General features: G+C 40.7%; 1 protein-coding gene across 3 annotated transcripts in view; it reads left to right on the plus strand.

The window, feature by feature from the left end:
* ARID1B (AT-rich interaction domain 1B) overlaps positions 1-23,850 on the plus strand; it is a 412,174-nt gene that overhangs the window by 385,327 nt on the left and 2,997 nt on the right. For all 3 annotated transcript variants that reach the window (XM_065400299.1, XM_065400297.1, XM_065400298.1), the window contains 6 exons: positions 6,078-6,216; positions 7,665-7,837; positions 10,098-10,248; positions 14,160-14,256; positions 17,658-18,447; positions 20,179-20,309. In XM_065400299.1, coding sequence (XP_065256371.1) covers positions 6,078-6,216; positions 7,665-7,837; positions 10,098-10,248; positions 14,160-14,256; positions 17,658-18,447; positions 20,179-20,309 — 1,481 coding nt within the window. The remainder of the gene's footprint in view (positions 1-6,077; positions 6,217-7,664; positions 7,838-10,097; positions 10,249-14,159; positions 14,257-17,657; positions 18,448-20,178; positions 20,310-23,850) is intronic.

Consider the following 23,850-nt stretch of genomic DNA (forward strand, 5'->3'; position numbering starts at 1 on the left):
GACACACAGACAAAAGGGTTTAGTTTCATGATTTCTAACTGGAAAAGTATTACTAATGATAATATGTGTAATAATATGTTAACAGGATATATAGACATACATGTGAGACCATACCTTCCGGTCATTTGCACAGCACCTAGTACATTATTGTGATGGCAAAGTCAAGCACCCAAAAGTTAGAAAATGCCAGAGTTAAGCTTGCCTGTGCAGCCTTAGCTCGGACCCCTTGTGCGTATGCATTATGGCACAGTGTTTTAATTACATGATCATACTGTTTTTTTCCAAAGGACCCATTCCTCATTCAGTGCGCAGAAAGGACATTGATCACTTAGTGAGCAGCTATTCAATATTTTGTTTTCTCCTCCGGTTCAGTATTTTGTTCATTGTGTAGCCCAAGGCCTTATTTACTGCTCTGAATACAAAATTATTAATTTCCTCATAGGCTTTTCTATGTTACTCATCAGTATAATATCTGAGTGCTTCACAAGCATTAATTAATTTGTCTTCACAAAACCCTTGTGTGCTGAGGGGTTATTATCCCATTTTACAGGGAGGAATTGAGACACAGAGAGATCATGGTCAAAAGTATCCACTAATCTGAGGAGCCTAATTTGAGACACCTAGGACTGTGATTTTTCAGAGTATTTAGTATTATATAGCACTTAATATATTCAAAGCACAGCTCCCATTGACTGCAGTTGCAATCATGAGTCCACGGCACTTCTGCAAATCAAACCACAGGGTCTCAGACCAAATAAATGAAGAACACCTATGAAAAGTTTGGTTTAAGTGACTTGCCTAGCATCACATAGTAACTGTTTGATACAGGAAGGATAGAATCCAATTCCCAGGACAGCATTCAATTGCCTTAAGCATGAGACAGTTCTTTCTCTTGCTGTAATCCCCTGCCTCATTGACGACATACCTTCCAACTTCTACAGTAAACGAGGCAAGGGTCCTACAGACAACAGTCTCCCTCGCTACACAATGCTGATTCATCCCCAGAGTATGTCAGTCCTGTGCACTAAATGAGGCAGGGTCTTGTGGAAAAATTGTATGCGATCATGTAATTAAAGACTGAATCATAATGCGTACGCACAAGGGGTCAATTAAATAGCACAGACAACCTTAATTCTGGCATTTCCTAACTTCTTAGTGCTTGAGTTTGCAACCTTAATAATAATGTTCTTTTAACATAAGATTTTTTGTGTGTAAATCCTAAGATTTTTTAAAAAGCAAACGGGAAAAAAAATAAGTTCCATCATGTGGTGTCCTATTGACACCCATGTGGTTCATCAGCAGTTGAAACCTTTAGCTCCATCTAACAGACCTCTTGAGCTAATGGAATAACTGATAGCAATAGTAGGTTGTCATCCTCTATGTGACCAGCACTAGAGGGCGATGAGTTGTTTTGCCAGTTGGTTTCACAGATATTTGCCAACAGCAGAGGAATAATGAGACTCAGGAATCTTGGCTCCATTTCAGTCTCTGGAGAGGAATGTGCTGTAGCGGGCACAGATTCTTCTGCCTTGACCCTCTCTGCTGCATTCCCTCTGCACTGTTCCTGTCCTGTCTCTTCCCTACCCTTGGCTCCTTGTCCCAGTTCCATTCTTCTTATTCGGACAGTCTCAGTATCTTCACCTCAGGCTTCTCATCCTAGTCTCGGTGTCGTTACCCAGACAGTCCACCCTTTAAACTCCCCATCCCAGTCTCACTCACCCCATCATTAGTTCCTGTCTCCTTGCCCAGCCAGTCCCAGTTTCGCCTCTCCCAGTTCCTCATCCAGTCTGTCTCTCATCTCCTTTCCTCTGATGTCCAGTCACTTCCACATTCCTGCTAGCTGCCAGTCCCAGTCTCCCTCCCCTGGCTTCTCATCCAATCTCAGTGTCCCCCAACATCCAGCTCCTCTTCCCATTCTCTTTGCCCAGCCAGTCCTAGCTATTCCCTCACACTGTCTTCATCTTATATCTCCCCCCCGACAACTTCTCTCCCCCCATTGATTCCAAGTCCCAGTTAGCTCCAGTCTCCCCCCGTAATCCCTCAGACAAACTCAGTCCCCTGACCTGCTGGTTCCCAGTCCTCCCACCCCTGTTTCCTCCTGGGTCTCAGTCCTAGTTTCTTTGCTCAGCAAGTCTTAATCTTCCCCCAACTGCCAGACCCTTCTCTCCCGCCACCAGCCTCCAATTGCAGTCTTCCCCCCCTCCCAGGCTCCTTGTCCCAGTCTACTACCCCTGCATCCTTCCTGGTCTGGGTCTTTTCCTTTCTTCATTCAGTTCAGGCAACTTCCCCATCTGCCTGGGCCCAGCAGGAGGAGCATTGAGAGCACAGAAGAGATGGACTTGCTGCTGTTTGTTCCAAGCCCAGACCCAGATCCAGCACAGCCCAGAGCAACCAGGAGCAGAAATTGCAGGGAAAGTCCCGCCCAGACCCAGACTGGAGCATGCTCAGTGCAGACAGGAACATGGGGGAGTTGAGCTGTGGTCTAGCAAGTCACTCCTGAGCATGTGCAAACTGATCTTTTCAAAGGCTTAGGACTAGGGCGGACTTTCACAAAGGCAGCAAAAGGCACACTACTGACACAAAGATCGCCTCACACCAGATTTAAAGTCCATGTTCCAAAGCATGAGTGCACTAAAGCTTCTGTAAGAATACTTGCCAGATTTTTTTTAATGGGTAAAACAATGTATTTTCCCTTAGCTTTATTCCCAGAAACAACTAAACCATTTTGACTGAAACTTTACAAACAAAAAATTCATCCCGAAGCAGATACCTGGTCTGAAAAATTTCAGCCCAAATGGTTAAAGTTTGGCAAAGTTATAAGCAGCTGAAAACAGGGTCTTATAATAATGAGAAGTGTCGGGCAACCTTAATAATAGGCAATTCTGTCTGCCCTGTCTATAATAACCTTTGTTTTGAGTGAGGAGCTTAGATTTTTCTGCTGTGAAGAATGTGTTTTGTACAGTAACACTCTTCAAAAACCATAGATTAACTGTTCAGTGGCCTACCAGTTGTTCTCTGTCCATTTTCTAGTGGACCAGGATCCACATCACACACACTTATGTCCTTGTAGACACCCCACAACCTAACAGGCACAGACACTGTAATGCTGTCACATCGCTAGAAGTGCTCCTGCCAGGTCAAAGTTGAGGCACATTGACAAAGTAGTTTCGGGAAGCTTGCATTCACTGTGCTGGTATTGGCATTTCTATTGTACAACACATTTTTCAGCTGTTTGTTACCATTCATTTTTTTTAAAACAGCCAGCAGGTAGAAATTTGGCTTACAAGTTCTCAGCTGGGTATCTCATTTTGCTTTCTGATTTTTTGAGTCAGACATGTTTATATAAGGACATACTATAAAACAGAGTATTATTATTTTATAATAAAAATGTGGTGTATTTATGCAACCCATAAATACTGCAAATATATTTTAACTGCTGTCAGCTTTATTTTTTAGATCTGAATTAAGTTCTTCTTGCCCAGGGTGGGTTAGGGAAACATTTAATTGGCACTTAATGGCCCATCATGAGAGAAGCTTGAAATATAGTGGGTGAGGCAATATTGTATTTTATAGTAAATAGCATGGGGCCATGCTAGGATGCTTACCTGGTTCTAGTATATTGACTCTAAAAATCTGTATAACTTAACTCAGAAATGGTTTCAGTTTTTTTCACTTTTCAGGGAAGTAATGTAGAATTTGCTTTGTGTCAGTGGATAGTTTGAGATGTAAGGTGGAGGGGAGAGGGGGTGTGACAGCTGAATCACTCGATTTCTTTCATGTAGTCAAAGGGTTTGTTGTGTATGCACATGGTGATTTTCATTAGTATTATTATTTAAATGTGTATTGCAGTAGCACCCGAAGGGTATGTCTACACTGCCAAAAAAAAACCAAACCCCGCAGCAGTGAGTCTCAGAGCCCAGGTCAACTGACTCAGGCTCGCGGGGCTCATGCTACAGGGCTAAAAACAGCAGTGTAAATGTTCAGGCACAGGCTGGAGCCTGGGCTCTGAGACCTTCCCCCCTCACTGGGTGTCAGAGCCCGCACTCCAGCCTGAGCAGTAACATCTACATTGCTCTTTTTAGCCCCATAGTGCAAGCCAGGCTCTGAGACTTGCTGCCACAAGAGTGGGGTTTTTTTGCAGGGTAGACGTACCCAAAGTTCCCAGTCAAATGTAACGTTAATTGCACATGAGTTTTGTGTTGTGTTTGTTTTGGTTTTCTTAATATATTAATGGGCTCAGTGATTTTTAAAAGCTTTTAGAACTTCATTACTATATGGGCATAAACCAAATACAGTTGGGAAAGTTGAGGACCAAGGATAGCATCATTAGGACTAATGAAACAAGCTGCGCAAAGGTCCTGATGTTTCAGGAGCAGGAATTATTTCCGGATACTGGCAAGATGCAATACAGATGTGAATGAAGCAAAACGAAGCAAGGCATCCTTCAAGCAAGAGTGAGCTGCATCCATCAAGATGGTGTGATTCCTAGGATTTGGGGCCAACTCTGACCCACTGTCCCTTCCCAGAAATCAGAACAGATTAAACCTTGCTGCCTCCTTCTGTTTTTTCTCCTAGAAGCAGTGTACACATTTTTGTCATTTAGTCATTGAGCACATGCAGACAGGCCAGGCGCTCGGAAGAGTTTACATGACAGATTGTAGCCAGCTAGGGAAAAAAAACCAGGAAATGCAAAGTTAAGGCTAAGTTAAGGTTTTTTTTCTAAATATTCTAGAGTTCTGTGTTTTTCCTTCTGGTGAATCTTTGTTTACAGCAATTACATTAAAGGATTTGATCCTGCAAGCCCCCCTCAGGTGGTACTCCCACTGAAGTCAATAGGGGGGCTTGGCAAATCAGATCCAAAGCTTATACATGGACTTGTATAGTCTCATCTAGCAGATTTCTAAAACTAAATTAGTTGGGAAAATATTCTAATATCTCATGCAGTGAAAATGTCCGTCTGGTATTAACGTTAAAAGGGTATCTATAGGTTTACTTAAAAGGTACACTGTGCATGTATTCCATCACTAGCTTTGTATATCTTCAGTTAATTGGGCCATATATAACTGCTCATTCTCATTGGAATAGAACTCTTCACAGAATTCTCTCTCTCTCTCCTTGTAATTATAGTAAGAATGTAGCCACTTAACAAGGTGAAAGAGTGCTGGCGGTGCAAATGCTCTCCATCCCTCATTGAGATCTCAGTACAAGTGCAGCTGCAGATGAAATGGGTGGCCTTGCAGAATTACCTAATCTAGATATACACACTAAGCATGGGCATACCTTTTCCTTGAAATAAATGGTTCAGAGGAAGACATCTGCAGAATACCAGCTATGAAAGTGCAGAGTGGAAGCAAAGAACTTCAATGTCCTTTCATACTGTACTTGTTTGAATGATGTGTAAAACCAAGGTCCTAACACTTGTTAAACTTTCTGTTGCTATTTTCACAAGATATACACAGTGTTCTGTTCAAATTCTATTTTTGGTAATTGCTTTCTTCTTAACTAAAGTTCCCTCTATATTTAAAAAAGGATACAGTATTCTTTCCATAGAGTATTTCTCTCATCCTATCTTATAGGTTGTGTAAGGTTGCTGTGCACTGTTAACTGGCTGCCACATTTCACCTCTGAGATGCATTTCAGTGGTAGATGAAATTATGAAGTTCTCCTGATATAGTGTTTATGTATCAGTTGAGTTAGTAAAGTAATCCTTCAGGGTGAAAGTTGCTATATAAATATTTGTATTGTGGTACTGATTATGTGATGAAGTTATGTCATTTTATGAACAGGGTACCCTCTGACCTATTATTTAAATTAAAGGTCCTCCTTTGCCTAGATGATTTCCATTCATGTTGCTTTAGGCCGTGGACTAAATTCATAGTTCTAGAAAAGATGGGGGATAGTACAACACTGAATATACCAATCTCAGAGGATGCTCAGGAAGGCTGACATACTGAAATGCATAGTGTGTAAGCAGAGTAGAAGACTCATTTTAAAATAACTCTTTTCTCCTTGATAATTGCTGCTTCCCTAGTACATTGCTTGATATATCTAATATGTCTTTATTTTAAATCTGCCAGCTAATTCTGGTTCCCTACAAGGTCCACAGACTCCCCAGTCTACTGGTAGTAATTCCATGACAGAAGTGCCGGGCGACTTGAAGCCTCCAACACCAGCATCAACACCTCATGGACAGATGACGCCCATGCAGGGCGGCAGGTATTGAAAACTCAATGCTTCATTTCACCTTTCTTACCCTTGCTACATAGAGTAGAACAGTGTGCCATCAGGGTGTCACTTGTATAAAGAAAAGCAGATTCAGGGTTTTTGTATGTTTGTTCTTTCCAAGGGCATCTTTGCATGGTCATTTTGCATCTTGCTCTGCAACAAGTTGCAGCAACTATGGTTATCAGTGCTCTGCCTTCTATTCCCGTAATAACGTACATTTGGGAAAAACAGAATTCCTGAGTTGATAATCAATGCTTCAGTTGTCAGTGATACTTAACCTTAAAATTTCTAAACATGGGGATTTTTCTGAGTTGAAAGTGGGATCATGATCATCTTTATAATGGTCCTTTCCATCATAAACCATGTACATGTGCAGAGCAAGGACTAAAACCATGCTCCTTCACTTCTAACCATACAGTCTCCTGCCCCTGAGCTAAAGGGAGAGTTCTATTAGTTATCAACTAGCTGGTAACTGCAGGAGGACCGTTCTGTAGAGAAGGACCCTCGTGTTTTTATTAAGCAGCAGTCAGCCAGCCAAGGGCAATGTTCTTGTGCAGACACAGCGCCTTATCCTTCTGCCACTAAAGTCTATGACAAAAAACTCTCAGCAGCGTCAGTGGGAGCAGGATTGAGATCTAGACTATCCACAACAAAATCATTCACAACTTTGCTTAATTATAGTCTCTTGTCTTCAGCTGTAATCGGTGCACAAGTTTTCAAAGAGATCTGACTATGTGGAGAGATAGAAGGGGTAGTAGCAAACCTTTTTTAATGACCTCTCATTCAAACAGTTTGATTAATTTTTTTCCCATTTGTAAAAACATTCTCATTTGCCTTCAGAATAAATGTGGCAGTTCTCAGAGCAACTCATGTTTTCAAGCCATGTTTATAAGGGCTTTATAATAAAGCTAGCTGAAGCCACAAAGGTTGCTGCTGGTCCATAATATTTAATGGTATTGAGAAGGTAAATCAAGTGCTGCTGTTTATTCTTTGTCATAATACCAGAACAAGGGGACACCGAGTGAAATTGAAAGATAACTCTATTTAAGACTGATAGAAGGAAATACCTTTTTGACACAATACGTAATTAACGTGTGAAACTCATTGCCTCAGGGTATTGAGGCAAACAGTTGATCTGGATTCCAAAAAGGTGAGGACTTTTATGTGACTAATGGCAATATGCACATTCACATTAGATTGGATAAAAAAAATCCCTCATGCTTAAGGAAAAAGCAGGGGTAGGAAGAAATTTTTCCTGTGGGCAGGTTATTCCATAATTGTCTATTATGGCATTTCTTACACCTTTCTCTGAGGCATCTGGCGCTGGCTACTAGCAAAGACTGGATACTACACTAGAAGGACCAAAGTCTGGTCTGGTATCACAATTTCTTGCATGTGTTCCTATGACATTAATGCCTCCATTTTGTCTGTCCATTTAGAAACAGTGCAGTTAGTGTGCACGATCCCTTTTCTGATGTAAGTGATTCTGCATTCCCGAAGCGAAACTCCATGACGCCAAATGCACCATACCAGCAAGGGATGAACATGCCAGATATGATGGGAAGGATGCCCTATGAACCGAATAAGGACCCTTTTGGTGGGATAAGAAAAGGTATCTACTAAGTGGCAGTCTCAGTGTGTTCTTCCCTAGTTTCATCCAAGCAACGTATTTTGATTTGTCAAGATGTGCTTGGTGTGGCTCTTTTTGCATGCTCTCCCAGTCTCTTTGCATCATTGCCATCAGCAACATCATATCTTCACGGCAATAAAGGAAGTGTAACCACATCTCAGTCTTCTCTGGTCATTTTTCCCCCTCTCAAAGTTAAATTATATAAGTGTAGGCTTCAGGCTTCAGCGGGATCCCAAAATGGTTGTTCAGGACTACTACACAGTACTGTTTGTGACTGGACTATACCGCTAAGGATCAGCGGGTTAAATTAGTTGGGCCTGGGGTTTTTTAATGCTCTAGTAGCATCTTTGAATATAGTAAACTATATTACAGCTTGGGATAGCATTTCTAATTGTTAGAGTAGGAAACTGGGAGTCAGAACTCGTAGGTGCTATCATGGTTCAACTGCAAATTCACTGTGCAGTTTTAAGCAAATCTCCTAACCTCTTTACCTCAGGTTACGTAGCTGTAAAATAGGTATACTTAACTGTGTAGCACACAGAAGTGTTGCAAGGTGTAATTAATTAATGTTTGTTAGACATTTTGAGATCCTGTGGTGAAAGGTGCCACATAATTCGAAGTTTAGTGTTTTAGGAAGTTAAAAATGAGAATAACACTAAAGCTAACTCAGTCCCCGGGTGCACTTCACTCAGGGTCTTTCTGTGAATTTTAAAGTATCTAAGAATAATTTGAACTGTTCTCCTACATGTTTGTGTATAGGGGAGGGGGAGGGTAGGAAGAGGTTCACAGTTCATAAGAGCAGAAGAGAGAAGAGCAGATGATGGAGGTTTAAGAGTATGAAGTGGCAGCTGAAAGATGAGGTAACAGAGAGGAAAAGGACAAAGAACAGGGAGAGGAGAAGAAGTGGTGATGTACTGGCGTCACTAGTTTAAAAAAAGAGAGAGAAAGTGATGCTGATGAGACCATTTGGAACAGCAGCTGGGTAGAGGCCTTATGTTTCCTTTAAATCCCATGCCTTTTGCCCTGGACCCTGGTACAGCAGAACTTCAGGGGAAATAACATCCTTTCCGGCTTAAACTTATTTTGATTTCCACGGTCATCTTGAGATCAGGTTGGTTTACTGCACATACCCATTTATTTCTCATTTAGATTAGGTCACAAGTGAAAATTAGTTGTGTCATGTCATCTCAGGCTTCTTGGAAAGATCATCACATGTGATTCAGATCTGTTCCCTCACTCAGCTCATTCTGCTGATGGTGTCTCTGCATTTATAAAAGAGTTTGGCAAGGTGGTGATTGCATACAAAACCTGGGGAACAATTCCAGGGCTTCCTGTAGCATTTTTAAATACCCTTTTATCATGCATATACCTAATCTCTAGCTCCTGGAATTAATAGAATTGCTTCTTTGATTCTTTATTATAAGGGTGCCTAGTTCTCTCACCTACTATTCTTTCCATTGCTTTAGTTACAAATCTGGCCTGCTCTAAGGCAGCAAGTGACAGAAAGTGGAAAGCTTGGTTCTTGGAGAAGTCCTATTCTTCCTTTCCAAGACGAGCCTTTGCCTCCTTACCTTCATCCTCACCTCTGTTTTTTTATGTCAGCTATCTCAAACTAGAGAGGTGAGATGGGGCTACTTCCCTGAATCCTTTGTTACTAAATGATGTCATGGCTGGTGCTGACCAAGTCTCTTCTTGGACCCTTAGAATTGTACCTACCTTGCCCAGGGGGATACCTCCAGGATACAGGGTCCTCTGCACAGATATCAACCCCATTTTGGGAAAGGGAAAGAAAACAGCCCTGTGGCTACTGGGTGCTAATTAAAGCCATGAGGCTAGCGCATAAGCCTTTCTGATATCTAGAGATTTGAGTTTGAGTCAACATTGTTGGGCTAAGAAGAGCAAGTGTGAACAGAGTCCAGCTTGAGTCTTTAGGACACTGAGGAAGAAGAAAGCTTTCTACCTGATGGGTTTAATTCTCTAACGTGATTCCAAATCTGATTTTTTTCATTTGAAGTTATTTGATATTCTGACCACCTTGCTGTTCCATCTTATTGATAGTGCTGATTTATTTGCTTTCATCACTCTCCTAGAGCTTGTCAGACACCTAGTAATTCTGCGTGGCAGTTAGGGCTTCAGGCGTTTTTTCAAATGATGTCATTTAACAGACCTTGGAAGCTCATCTTTGAACACCAAAAATAAGATGTTTAATTTGCAGTTCTTCCATTTTTACTTATTATTGCAGTGCCTGGAAGCAGTGAGCCCTTCATGGCCCCTGGACAAATGCCCAATAGTGGAATACAGGATATCTATAACCAGACTCCATCTGGAGCAATGTCCACCATGAGCATGAGCCAGCGGCAGCAGTTCTCTTATGGAGGTGGCTATGACAGGAGGTGAGTCAATCTTCAGCGAAGTTAGTGAAAATGATCCTGTCGTCTTCTCCTTTGCCCCATTGTCCTTTACAGAGAACCTAGCAGCCCTCACTTCCTGCAGCTGCTTACTAAATCACTGGGAGTCAAGCCACGGGTAATGAGAGAGTCTAGCTTTTTGCCGAAATTAATAGGAAAAGAGTTGTCACACTTCAGAAATCACTCAACCTATAGCTGATCAGCAAGTGGGTCTGCTTGACAGCTGCTTTTTGCACGCTGTTGTGTTGTGCTGTGGCTTGCTAAAGTAGCACTTGTGTTAGTCCTCTTGCCCTGTTCATACCTAAACGGAAGATGTTGATTTTTTTAATATAAAAAACAAAATATACATCTTAAAAATGTTTTCTTTGGTCTGCTGGTGACTAGAACTTCATTTGGAGCTTTCAGGGTCTATACTGTGCTGTAGGGACACTGCTCTTCAAGTAAAAAGTAACAGAGGGTCCTGTGGCACCTTTAAGACTAACAGAAGTATTGGGAGCATAAGCTTTCGTGGGTAAGAACCTCACTTCTTCAGATGCAAGTGAAGAATCTTGCATCTGAGGAAGTGAGGTTCTTACCCACGAAAGCTAATGCTTCCAATACTTCTGTTAGTCTTAAAGGTGCCACAGGACCCTCTGTTACTTTTTACAGATTCAGACTAACACGGCTACCCCTCTGATGCTCTTCAAGTGTGTGACCATAGTGATCCTCTGTACTGAGGTTCAGTGGCTGAAGGTTTAGATCCCCATAGGTCCAAATTTCAGTGAAGTAAAACCAATTTTTCCCCCCTTTTCCTTATCCTGGGAAAGTGTTGTTGTTTTTTTAAATCCATAGAATCACTGATGTCTGATCATTGGGAGCAGGCAGAAAGGTTTGGGAGTGTTTGGGTATACTGACTTTTGCAGTATGTTTTGCAAGCTAGAACTGTAGAAACATTTTTTTCCCATTGTTACCTTCAATTAGTTGTACGGTTTTGCTTCATTGCTAACATTTCCTGATGGCAGCCAATGTAGTGCACAATATTGGCCTCCTAAGTTAATAGTAGGCCAGTTTTCACAATCCTAGGCTGAAGCAGTAGGGAAAGAATAACACAACTGTAATCATTTTGTTCAACAAAAGCCACGTTGCTGTGTTGTCAGCCAGATTAAAGGTCCCAGCAGAAGGTCTTAGGCCAGAAGAATCCTTTCCATTAAGTTTTACTGATTTGGCGATTTTGGAGAATAAGTGCTTTTTACAGAATGAGGTTTCCTTTGTCATTTTTAGGTCGGATCATGGGCTGGGTCCTGAAGGCAGTATGGGACCACCTGGTCAGAGCAACATGGTGCCTTCAAACAGTGACCCAAGCATGTACTCTCCTAATCGTTACCCTGGCCAGCAGAGGTGAACATGGATTTCTCTGTTTATAATATCTGCATTAACCAGATAATCCTAAATCCTAGCAGCTACTGTTTGTGTGTAAACAGAATATTCAGCAGCTTGGTGTGTTATTTGTTTGTGTGTTCCTATAGAGATTTTTCCTTTGGGTTTGTTTTTGGGTTGGGAGAGCTATTTGATTTTGTGTTTCCATAGAGCTATAGATGTTAGAAAAGGAAATCACACAATTTGGTGCCAATACAGGATGCACACGACGTTATATTCTCAAATTGTCCATTCTAGTTTTAAATTCTTCAAACTTTGAGGCTTATACAAACTCTGAGGCTCAGGTGGTGGCCATTCTATAGTCTAAGTAACACTAACACTTAAGGAGCATTTCCTGATCTAGAGCCTCCATTTTCCTTTGCCCAGTTTCATCTCATTACTCTGTTATATTATTTCAGACAACCCTAGACAATTCCTACCAGTTAAGTAGTTCTTTTGACATTGCTTAGATAACCTCTCTGTCTGGCTTGATTTTCGGAGATATTGAACACCTACCACAGCCACAGAAATCAGTGAGAGCTGTGGATGTTCAGCACCTTGAAAATCAGGCCATGTTAGTTCTTTTAATTCTTTCTAAGAAGTCAAATTCTCCAGCCCTTTCATCTTTTTTGCCCCTTTTTCCTGAATTGCCCTTGAACGTATTCTGGTGTCCAGAACTGCGCTCAAAATTCTAGGTGTGGTCTCTTTTGTATTGTATGCAAAGGGACTGCTAACATCTTGGTCTGTGACAGGATGGTTTTGTGTACACTACCCATACTGAAATTGATATTTGTTGTGTTACCGTATCACACTGCAAGCTCAAATCCAATTTGCTATCCACCATCAGCGCCAGGTATTTATCATCCTTACTGCTTTCCATGTATTTCCCTTCAAATGATTTTCTGTTTCATTTAAAAAAAAAAATTAATTAAAAGTATGCCCAGTTAAGCACTCAAAAAATCAGGAAGTGCCACAGGTAAGTTTGTAAGTGCAACCTTAACTCTGTACTTTATGACACAGTATTTCGTTAACTGCTATACTATTCCTCAAAAAAGAACAATGTGTCCTCATTGAGGCCATCTGTAAATTGAAAGTTTTAAAAAAATTACATCATCATGACAGGTAAGTGTTGGGATTTCACAGGGTCGGCACTGCTGCAATATTTCCAACAGTAGGGAGGCAGAAGTGGCCATCCCACCACATGGCACTGGCCATTGAGGCCTGTTTCACTCCACTCTCAGTTCCAGCCCCAGCCACTGTGGCTGCTTCCTGACTGGCCAGCCAGCAGTTAGAAGCCCCGCCCTGGCCCACCCCACAGCAGTCACCAGCAGGAGTGGGAGCGGCCGGGTCAGAGCCCCCTTCAACGCCTCTGGTTCCCTGCTGAGCAAGAAGCCCCCTTACCCTCTGCTCATGCTCCAAATAGTGGATCCTGGTCTCAGTTCCTATGGTGTCTCACCCAGGCCTGCCAGAGGCTGCTGTGGGGTGGGCCAGGGCTCCTAATCAACACACATTGTCAGCACCACTGACAATCTCTCCATTAGTTGGCTGGACAGGATGCAGCAACGGCAGCCTGAGCCAGATGGCTAGCACCATGTGGTCACACCCACACACATGGTCTCCCTCAAGCAACCGAATTAGCCCAGCCCTGTGATTTTTCCAATATCCCTTGGGCATTTCTGCTTCTGCCTCCCCACTGTTGGAAAAATCACAGTATTGGGCTAATTTCACTATTTCCTTGCAGTCTGTGAAATCGTTATTTACACAGGGCCTTAGTCGTCATACATTTATTTATTAAAAGTTCCAGCGCATAAGTGTAGCACCTTGAAATATTTTTCATAGTTTGTACTTAAACTCATTTTGTGCTACTGTGGTCTAGTGAAAATGACAAATTCAGTTTAAACCAATTTTTAAAATATTTTTTATATTCAGTAGAGTCTTTAATGTTCCATAAAGTGGGTTTCTTGATGAGACCCACTTTTTAAAACTCTTTAGAATTTGAATGCACCCTCTTTGCGCTGTAGGTCAGATATTTTATTTACTAGAATATTTATCCTGCTTCATTCTGTTACAACTATATTGCTTTATTATACTCTGTGTAGTAATTCCTTCTGGTACATCCTTGCGGCTGACTTCCACCAATAGTCTTAGTGCTGAATTAGTGCAATACATGAGAGCTCCTGACTGTTGGAATTCAAGGAATTTAATCGGTTTTGTGAAGGTTGGGGGTTTGCTGAGTCTCTTAATTTTCCTCTCATTGACTTCTTTGTAGGGGGTCAAACAACTTTGGCAGCATGCCCAAAAAGGTGTCACCATCCATTCTAAAAAATTAAATTATCATCACTGTGTTAAAAGTCTTGGTATGGAAATTAGGTGGTATGGAAAAGAGAATGTTTCGTGGTGGTGGCCATCTTTAAGGCGTAGAATCATCAGAGCAATTTCATTTTTCCAGTGGCTTGGAAGTTCCAACAGTACTAAGTGCTGATTTGAATGCATCATTCTAGGCATGAACCATATGGGCAGCAGTATCCAGGGCAAGGACCTCCTTCAGGACAACCACCGTATGGAGGACATCAACCTGGAATGTATCCACAGCAGCAGGTAAAAGAGGTGGAATCATTTATATTCATGACATTTATTTTGTAAACATCAACCCCCCAAAAATACACTTTATAATATGAAATTAAAACAAATTCTTAAAATGCATGTAGTTTTCGCACAGGTGAGCAACATAGTGTGGGCCAAAATCAGGGCCCATTTTAGCAGCGGATGTGCGAGAACAAGGCCATGTACTAGTTATGTTGAAGGGTGTAATTTAAAGTTGAGATTCTGTAGGGTGACCAGACAGCAAATGTGAAAAATCGGGACAGGGGGTGGGGGTTAATAGGAGCCTATATAAGAAAAAGACCCAAAAATCAGGACTGTCCCTATAAAATCGGGACATCTGGTCACCCAAAGATTCTGTGGTGTGGAATCCATAACAGGTGAAAGCCCCAGGTACAGTAAGCAGGTAGATCAAAACAGTGCGAATCATAGGCTGATAATATTGCACCATCCAGCTTGCAGAGACAAATAGGAAAGTTGCTGACTGGAAGAGCAGAAAGCACTCCTGTCAGGCAGGCAACTGAAACTAAGGAAGTCTGGCAGGAAGAGAAAGACCTAAGCGTCATAGTTGCTAAGGCTGGCATAGAGTGTCACACAGATAATCCAAGACTATCATAAAACCTGCATGTGAGAGAACATGTACTTTGAATGTATAGCAGATGATATATTCCAATATATTACTAACACTGAAAAAATATTTTAAACATTCCAACCTTTGAGCCTTTCTGTAATATATAAAATATACAGAATATGCAGGAAAATATGAGTACTGTTTCTAGACATAGGTTTTGTAAATGTATTGGTAATATGTGTGCAAACCCTGGCCCCATTAAAGTCATTGGCAGAAATCCCATTGACTTCAGTGGGGCTAGGATTTCACCTCTATGTATGATAAAGCGGTTGGTACTCACTCTGTAATTATGGCTGGTGCTAGGTTGCTAGAATAAGACAGATTTTCAAACATGCCAGGATTCCCCAAAAATAAATTTATCTTCCTGAAATTTCACATACCACATCTCAGTGTGGGGCAGAGGTTTTCTAGGAAGTTCAGTCAAAATCAGAAGTGAAGCTCTAAAGTTGCAGGGTTTTGAAAATGTATCTAAAATTCACTTTTGAAATGTTATACTTCTCTTTTTTCTCTCATACTATCTCCAAAATGTCATGGTCAAGAAACTCCACATTTGTTTTGTTGGTCTTGCTGAGGAGCAGCGTTTTTAGCAATTTGGGGTGATTTAGTGGAGAAATTACAAAGATCAATAACAAAAGTAGCCTGTGATACCCCACACTACGGTATCCAGCGAATGAGCTAACGAGGTTCTCATTAAAGACGGGAATGCCCTAAACTTTGCAAAAATATATAGTCAAACTAACATTATTAAGAAAATATAAAATCTCATTTCCTATTCTAGGTATCCATTTCCAGTAGTGTCTGAATAATGTATTATTTTGACCTTTTTGTATATTTTGTCACGTATTAGAGGACAAAGTTAAGGTTAGGCTGGTGGTGTGACGTAGGGTTTGGTGGGAGTTAATGGCTGAATTACCATAGTGGGACCCTCCTTTAGAGGTGCCATTGACATGCTGCCTTTTTGTCCTGCTATACCCCTTTTTACATCTATATCCTCCCTCTGAGTTATCTGACTGTCTGAGATCCCAATCCACCAAACACATCCATGTTTAACTTTAAATCATGTCAGAAGTCCCACTGAAGTGGGATTACTCGCATGTTTTAAATTAGTATGTGCACAAGTGTTGCAGGATCAGGGTCTAAGTGGATTTATGCATAACCATTGAATTTGAAATTGTGGTTCAACTTAGACAATTTTTACATGATGCCTGTTTTTCTGTGTCTTGCATTAGAGTTCATGTCACAGACCCAGTATATTACATAGATGTGTAGGACCTAAAGCTGGCCATGGACCCTTTGTTTCTGAAATAGCTTGACAACTCAGTGGCAAATTAAAACGTTCATGCAATTCAGTGGTTAGGACTTTACATGCACCAAAGTCAGAAAATGAGAGTTAATGGTTCCCAGAGCAATTCTAACTGACCCACGTTGCATGCATATAGAATTTTATATGATGTTAACTTTAGTACATTAGTATACATTGTGCAATGTGACTGAGTTAAGGTTTCTGTGGGAGCCATAACTTTGAGCTTACCATAGATCATATATTCAAAAAACTGCACATTTAATTCACATTTTTTGCCTCATGGCATTCAGTGTGGCTCGAACTGTGAAGCAAACTCCCCCAGGAACTAAAGACCATTACAAACCTCTCCACCTTCCACTCAAAGTGCAAGGTGCAGTTCTTCGCCCTGCCTTCTCTAACATAAACACAGAGCAGCATGTACTTTTTAAAACAAAATATCAACCCCTATCAAAACAAAACACTACATTGTGCCCACTGTTCTCCCCCTTCAGAGGGAGGATGCTCAGAGACATAAAGAACCACACATGACAGATGTTAGTCATGTGACTTATCTGAACACCTTCCAGGAGTACATTACTACAGTGATGAGCACCATATAAGCACCTATCTAGAATAAAATAGAATGTTTGAATTTAACTGCTGGAATAATCAGACATGAAATGTGATTAGGGGATTCAGGGAGAGGGATTCATCTTCTTGGCAGGGATGAGTGGAGGTTTTGGAACACCAGACATAACTGAGATGGGTGTTTCTCCCACCAGTCAGCCTGTTTTGCCTGACTTATACTCTGTTTCAAACTCCAGTGTCCTGGATACATACTTGCAGAAGCATCGTGCTTTGGGATGTTAGAAGGCTTTCAAAACTTGTCCTCCAAGAAGACTAAGTCTGTGACAAATCTGAAACTTTAAAAAGACTTTTTTTGGTAGTTTGAGCATAAAAAAACTGAAAAAATACCTTAGCTGGTGAAGATCATTTCTTTTTCATGCCTAGATGTGTCCTAAGTGAGCAATAGAATTTTATCAAACTTGCAAAAAATTCACCCCTGGATTGAGAGCTAACATGAGAAATTTTAGCCAGAGGTAATTTTTTTTAAATATAAGTTTATAAGCACATCAAAGTAGGGTCTTAAAATGCAAGCTGGCTCAACCATAACCATAGCATTGCTAGCTTGACTCTATAAGCAGCATTCTGTGCAGTCCTAAGAATTTTAGATTTTTAAAATGAGCTTTCTGCCAGTTCATATATGTTTTGTATGATAGGAAAAGAAACAAACCTTTTGTTCAAAAAATAATTATAAAATTACTATTTTACCACCTCCTGTGTAGCGTGCTCATTCTGAAATGCTGCCGTTATATTAGTGTCATGGAATCTAAGGATGCCAGTAATTTTTTTTAATTACATATTAAATATCACTCCTGACTGTCAATATGATTGAGCTTTTTTCTCCAAAACATTCTTTTTCAGAACTATAAGCGTCATATGGATGGCATGTATGGGCCTCCAGCAAAACGCCATGAAGGGGATATGTATAACATGCAGTATGGCAATCAGCAGCAAGAAATGTATAACCAGTACAGCAACACTTACTCTGGATCAGACAGGAGGCCTATCCAGGGACAGTATCCATATCCTTATAACAGGGAGAGGATGCAGGGCCCCGGACAAATCCAGCAGCATGGAATACCCCCACAGATGATTGGTGGCCCCATGCAGTCATCATCCACCAGTGAAGGTCCTCAGCAGAATATGTGGCCAACACGAAATGATATGCCTTACCCTTACCAGAACAGGCAAGGCCCTGGAGGCCCTGCACAGGCCCCACCCTATCCAGGGATGAACCGCACTGATGATATGATGGTACCTGACCAGAGAATAAACCATGAGAGTCAGTGGCCTTCTCATGTCAACCAACGTCAGCCTTCTTACATGTCATCCTCAGCCTCCATGCAGCCTATCACTCGACCTCCTCAGTCGTCCTACCAGACACCACCCTCAATGCCAAACCACATCTCTAGGGCTCCAAGTCCAGCATCCTTCCAGCGCTCTTTAGAGAACCGTATGTCTCCAAGCAAGTCTCCTTTCCTACCCTCTATGAAGATGCAGAAGGTTATACCCACAGTTCCAGTGTCACAAGTCACAGGACCTCCACCCCAGCCACCACCAATTAGGCGAGAAATTACTTTCCCTCCAGGCTCCGTAGAAGCATCGCAACCAGTCTTAAAACCAAGACGAAAGATTACCTCAAAAGATATTGGTGAGCATCAAACAAAGGTCTAAATACAGAAATAGTTATAAAGAATCTGGTTTCAGTTTTGATTTTCTTTTTCCACTTTGAGTTTATGACCTTGCTTAGAAAGTTAACTCAGCTAAATGTAAAGTGATTGTGTCTGTTAAAACATAATAGCACCAAAAAAATAGTACAGCATGAGTGGTCATCCCACAGGTCAAATACAGCTCAGCAAATGCTACATTGGACATCAGCAGCTGGGAACAAAAGGAGCATGGAATGTTGAGCCCTGTAGTCTCCACAGGTCTCTCTTCGTATTAAGGCAGTTTAGACTCTCAAATTCCATATGTTAGCTGCTACCCTACAGCACCTCTGGAATGGTCCGTACAACCATCAGTTGGGCAAAGTTTGTTCTTGTGGCACAGAAAGCATACCAAAGCACAGTGTTGTTGCACTGTTTACTGACATTCACACACCTTCATTAAATGGCCTTTTGTTTTTTAATGGCAAGCCTTATATCCAGCCAGGATAAGAATTTCCCCTGCAACTCTGATGGCAAGGCTTTGTATTAGTGGTGGAGATGGGTTTTCTGTGGCTGAGGGGCGAATGCACTTGAAGTTATCTCCTAGGTATCTCCTAGGAATGTGCTGTTAGAGGTGATATTTTGTGGGAAGGTGGAAACATGTTAGTGTGAAATCATACTGGTAAGATTCAAGAGGCCATTCTGACTTGCCATGCTGTGTAATCGTCTGTCCAGTGCAGGGATGTTAGTGTAAGATCCTCAGTGACTTGAGTCATGCACTATATATTTATCACAGTTGGGACTTCTTTAACATTTGGATAGACCCGGGTTGAATCTCATAGACGAGCATGGAAAATATTCTTAAAAATCTCTCAAATAATCTTAAGAAAGACTGTTTTTTAAATTAAAGAATTATTTTAATCTTTTGGGGGGAGATTGTTTTATAGCATCAACTATGATTTAGTGCTCACTCCCATAATGTTTACTCTTGTACAATTGAGAGTTTATAATTTTTTTCCACATTATTCCCCAAAATTTCCTATTTTGACTGAACCCATTACTACACTTCACTCGTTCAAGTTCCCACTTCTGTTCATGTCCTTTCTGTTGTTCCGTTCTGTCCTTTCCTCTGCCCCATACTGATGGTAGATGACATATGTGAGGCCCTCTTAGTTGCAGCTTCCATCATATCAGTCTCCTCAGCCAAGTTCCTGAGTTACCAGCATAGCAGTCACTGAGACACCTGGCTGTTTTCACTGCTTTTGAATACTTTACTGTATGATCTCTTCAGTGTGCTTTACCAATTAAATACATCTCAGTGTGATAAAGATACACTCAGCATTCCTTCCAGCTGCTACCCCAACACAGGAGTAAAGGGCAGAAACAAAATGATCATTGGACTCTTCGTTTTATTTAACTTGTTTCATAGATTTTTTCGACTACTCAAACATTAGTAAAAGTATCTCACCACGAGGAAAGGCAAGAAAAACTGCCAGTTTCAAACACTAGAAACAAGGCTCACATCTGTTCTGCCAGAAAGGCAGAAGATGAACTGGACCACATGGTGGAAGCAGTGATGCTGAGTGCCATAATGTAGAACCTGAGCACACCCTGTTTAGCAGACCACCTTGTTTGTATTCTCTAAAGTCAGCATGTCAGAAGTTTCTCTTGAAAGTCCACCAGCTCTCCTCTAGAAAGCACTGCTTCTAATATTTTTTTCTTCTCTCATTCTCCAGTAACTCCTGAGGCCTGGCGAGTGATGATGTCTCTTAAATCTGGCCTTTTGGCTGAAAGTACCTGGGCTCTAGACACTATTAATATTCTTCTGTATGATGACAGCACTGTTGCTACTTTCAACCTTTCGCAGGTAGGTGAGATGGCACTTTACCTCTCAACCTGATAAAGTCAAAAATCTGAATTGAGGGACACAGGAAAATGATTGAGTGAGTCCATTAAAATTAATTATCATTAGCTTAAATTAAAAATGTAAATTAAAAGATTCTATAATCTCAATTTTGCTGATTGAACATCAATGAACTACAAGAGGAACCCAGGCTAGTGTGGGATGGGGTAAATTATAACCTTAAAATGAGGAGTATCCCTTGTGAAAATGGACAGTTGAGGGATAGGAGCATTGCAGCATTGGGAGAAGGCAATGTCCATGAATACATACTCATTACTGTGACATATGGGCAATCCAGGGAAACTACAATAGGTCAGTGGTCTGGCAAAGTGGGTGTTGCAGAAAAGGGAGGCATTACAAAACTGTGCATGAAACTGATTTGAGGTATTCTTCGGGTCAGGTACACTAAAAACACACATTGGTTGTTAGCACCGGGCATATCAGGATACTGATTTTAAAAAATGAGGAATTACGTTTTCACAGAAGGTGTCAGATCGATAATGCTGCTAAAACCAAAATCCACTATTTATCTACAAGCCATGTATAACATAAGATCTAATGGTGTAAGCTTCTCCTACAGTACCTTCCAGTGTTTTTCAGTCCTGTTCTAGAAGTCAAGGTAGCAGATACTATGGTGATGAGTATGGTATAAGAACCTATGCTATGTAGAATAGAGTCTATTTAGTTTCTATTAAATTTAGTTTCTATGACCCATTTAATCCTTGGCTTTTTTGCTGGGGTTCTGTGCCAGTTTGGTGGGAATTTTTAATATAGTCTACTAGACTTGGGTCTAAAACCTTCAATTTATTTCACACAAAACACTGTACAGCCATCAGTTAGTTATGATTTTTTGGGTATTATTGTCTTGGGCTTGATTTGAACTGCTGATCAAGATTCCATATGATGTTTCTGCAGTTGTTAAATGTAGATTTTTATTTGGGGTGGGTTTTTTTTAAATAGTTGAGGGTTTGGAAGTCTTAAGAGAACCATGGAATATGAACATATTTGTCCACCCAATAAAATAAAACTATTGTAGAAAAATAGAAATTGGATGTAAGATGGGACATCCAGAGAAAAGTATATATTTTCACTGAATAGTTATTATCAGGGATCCTAGTTTTCCATGATAGAAAAAAGCAACATTCTCTAATAAAAAAAACATTAAAATCTGTGCTTTTCCATGATTAAAGTTAAACGCTGAACTTTAGTTTCCCAAGCCACAATATATATATGTATCAGTTGAACACAATGTTTTATTGATATATTTACAATTAAGTAAGTTTGAAGCCTACCAGTGCCATCAATCATTATAATAAAATTAATAGAATTTCAATTTGTATTTCTTACGTATACCAAATACTTCTGTGTCTGTATTCTATATTTTCAGAAAATAGGGGTTTTTTTTAAATGCACAAAAACACTGGAATAATCCAGTCACAGCGCATTGTTTCTTCACTGTTGTCAATGGCCCCACTGTTTGAGCCTCTTGTTTTCCTTTCCTTTCCATTCTTGTCATAAACATTTATGTTTAGCACTTTCCATGTGTTCTACAATTTGAATGTAATCTACAGCCTTGCTGCATACAGTACAGAACAACACATTATCATCAGCATGAAATTTGTCCTTGCCAAACTCAGTGACATGGTCTTTAGGGGTGATTTTTAAAGTTTTCGGCATCTTTTCATAACTTAAATTACATCTGAAGGCTGAAATGAAATTTGAGATCCATTAAAACACGAACCCCTATACACCATTGAGTAACCTGAATACACCGGAAGCAGTTTATTGGAGCATGTTCATTTTAAGCACATTCAGAAATCAACAACAAGAGAGGGAGGTTCCGTGCATTGAATAAGTGACAGTGGTATTTCAGTAAAATTTAGTCAGTAGTTAATACATGTTTTTATTTTTTCACAAAATGTAAAAACTAAAGAGTCTCTGTAAAAATGCAAATTCCATGTTTTTCCATGGCAAATGGATTTCTAGGATCCTGGATTATTATTCCATAGTTAATAAGAACAATTAATAGGCAGATGTTTGGGACTGAATGTAGTAACAGTAATTCATCTTTGACATAAAGCCACAGAGGGTGAACCAGCACCAGGAATCCAAGTGTTGCCCTCCAGTAGTGCAATAATTACACATTAATCCAGGTTTAAACACAAACGAAAACTACTTTTGAGGGTATCTTACAGCATAGAGAACTGCCTGCCGGTAACAGCTTTCAAATATGCATGGACATAATGAAAACTGTTCTGCTATATACATCTTACAGGGGGGAGAATATCAACTCCTAGAATCAGCATTGCCAGAGTCCCACATATTGGAAAGTTGGTTTAGAGACAGTAGGTCAGGTCCTTAATGTATGTAGATCATCTTAGCTCAGGTGAAGTCAGAGGAGCTATGACAGTTTACACCAATTCAGGAGTGGACAGAAGGGAAGAAGAATTTCCCTTAGTAAATGTTTGTCATTCAAGGCTTGGCTGTCAGTAGTTTGTAGGATGTGTGAAAACGTTCATAGAAATATGTATGCAGTGTTGTTGTAGCCAGGTTGGTCCCAGGATATTACAGAAGCAAGGTGGGTGAGATAATATCTTTTATTGGACCAACTTCTGTTGGTGAGAGAGATAAGCTTTCAAGCTTACTGTCAAGGCTGTATCCCTACTTTGAACTTTAGGGTACAAATGTAGGGGCCTGCATGAAAACTGCTAAGCTTATCTACCAGCTTAGCTCTGGTCCGCTGCCACCATCTTAAGAATTCCCTCCCTGGGAAGCCTTGAGAAACCTTTCACCAATTCCCTGGTGAATACAGATCCAAACTGCTTGGATCTTAAACAAGGAGAAATTGACCCTTCCCCCCTCCTTCCTTTCACCAACTCCTGGTGAATACAGATCCAAACCCCCTTTGGATCTTAAAACAAGGAGAAATCAATCAGGTTCTTAAAAAGAAGGCTTTTAATTAAAGCAAAAGGTAAAAATCATCTCTGCAAAATCAGTATGGAAAATAACTTTACAGGGTAATCAAACTTAAAGAGCTCAGAGGAATCCCCTCTGTCTTAGGTTCAAAGTATAGCAAACAAGATAAGCACTCTGGTAAAAGGTACATTTACAAGTTGAGAAAACAAAGTAAATCTAAGACGCCTTGCCTGGCTTTTACTTACAATTTTGAAATAAGAGAGACTTGTTTAGAAAGATGGGGAGAACCTGGATTGATGTCTGGTCCCTCTCAGTCCCAAGAGCGAACAACCCCTTAAACAAAGGACACACACAAAAGCCTTTCCCCCCCCAAGATTTGAAAGTATCTTGTCCCCTCATTGGTCCTCTGGGTCAGGTGTCAGCCAGGTTATCCGAGCTTCTTAACCCTTTACAGGTAAAAGGATTTTGGAGTCTCTGACCAGGAGGGATTTTAGTACTGTACACAGAGAGCTGTTACCCTTCCTTTTATAGTTATGACACTTACACAGAGCTCTTCTTCAGGTCTGGAAACTAACTCAGAGTGTCACTG

This window comes from Emys orbicularis, chromosome 3 (assembly GCF_028017835.1).
Source record: "Emys orbicularis isolate rEmyOrb1 chromosome 3, rEmyOrb1.hap1, whole genome shotgun sequence".
Lineage (NCBI taxonomy): Eukaryota > Metazoa > Chordata > Testudines > Emydidae > Emys > Emys orbicularis.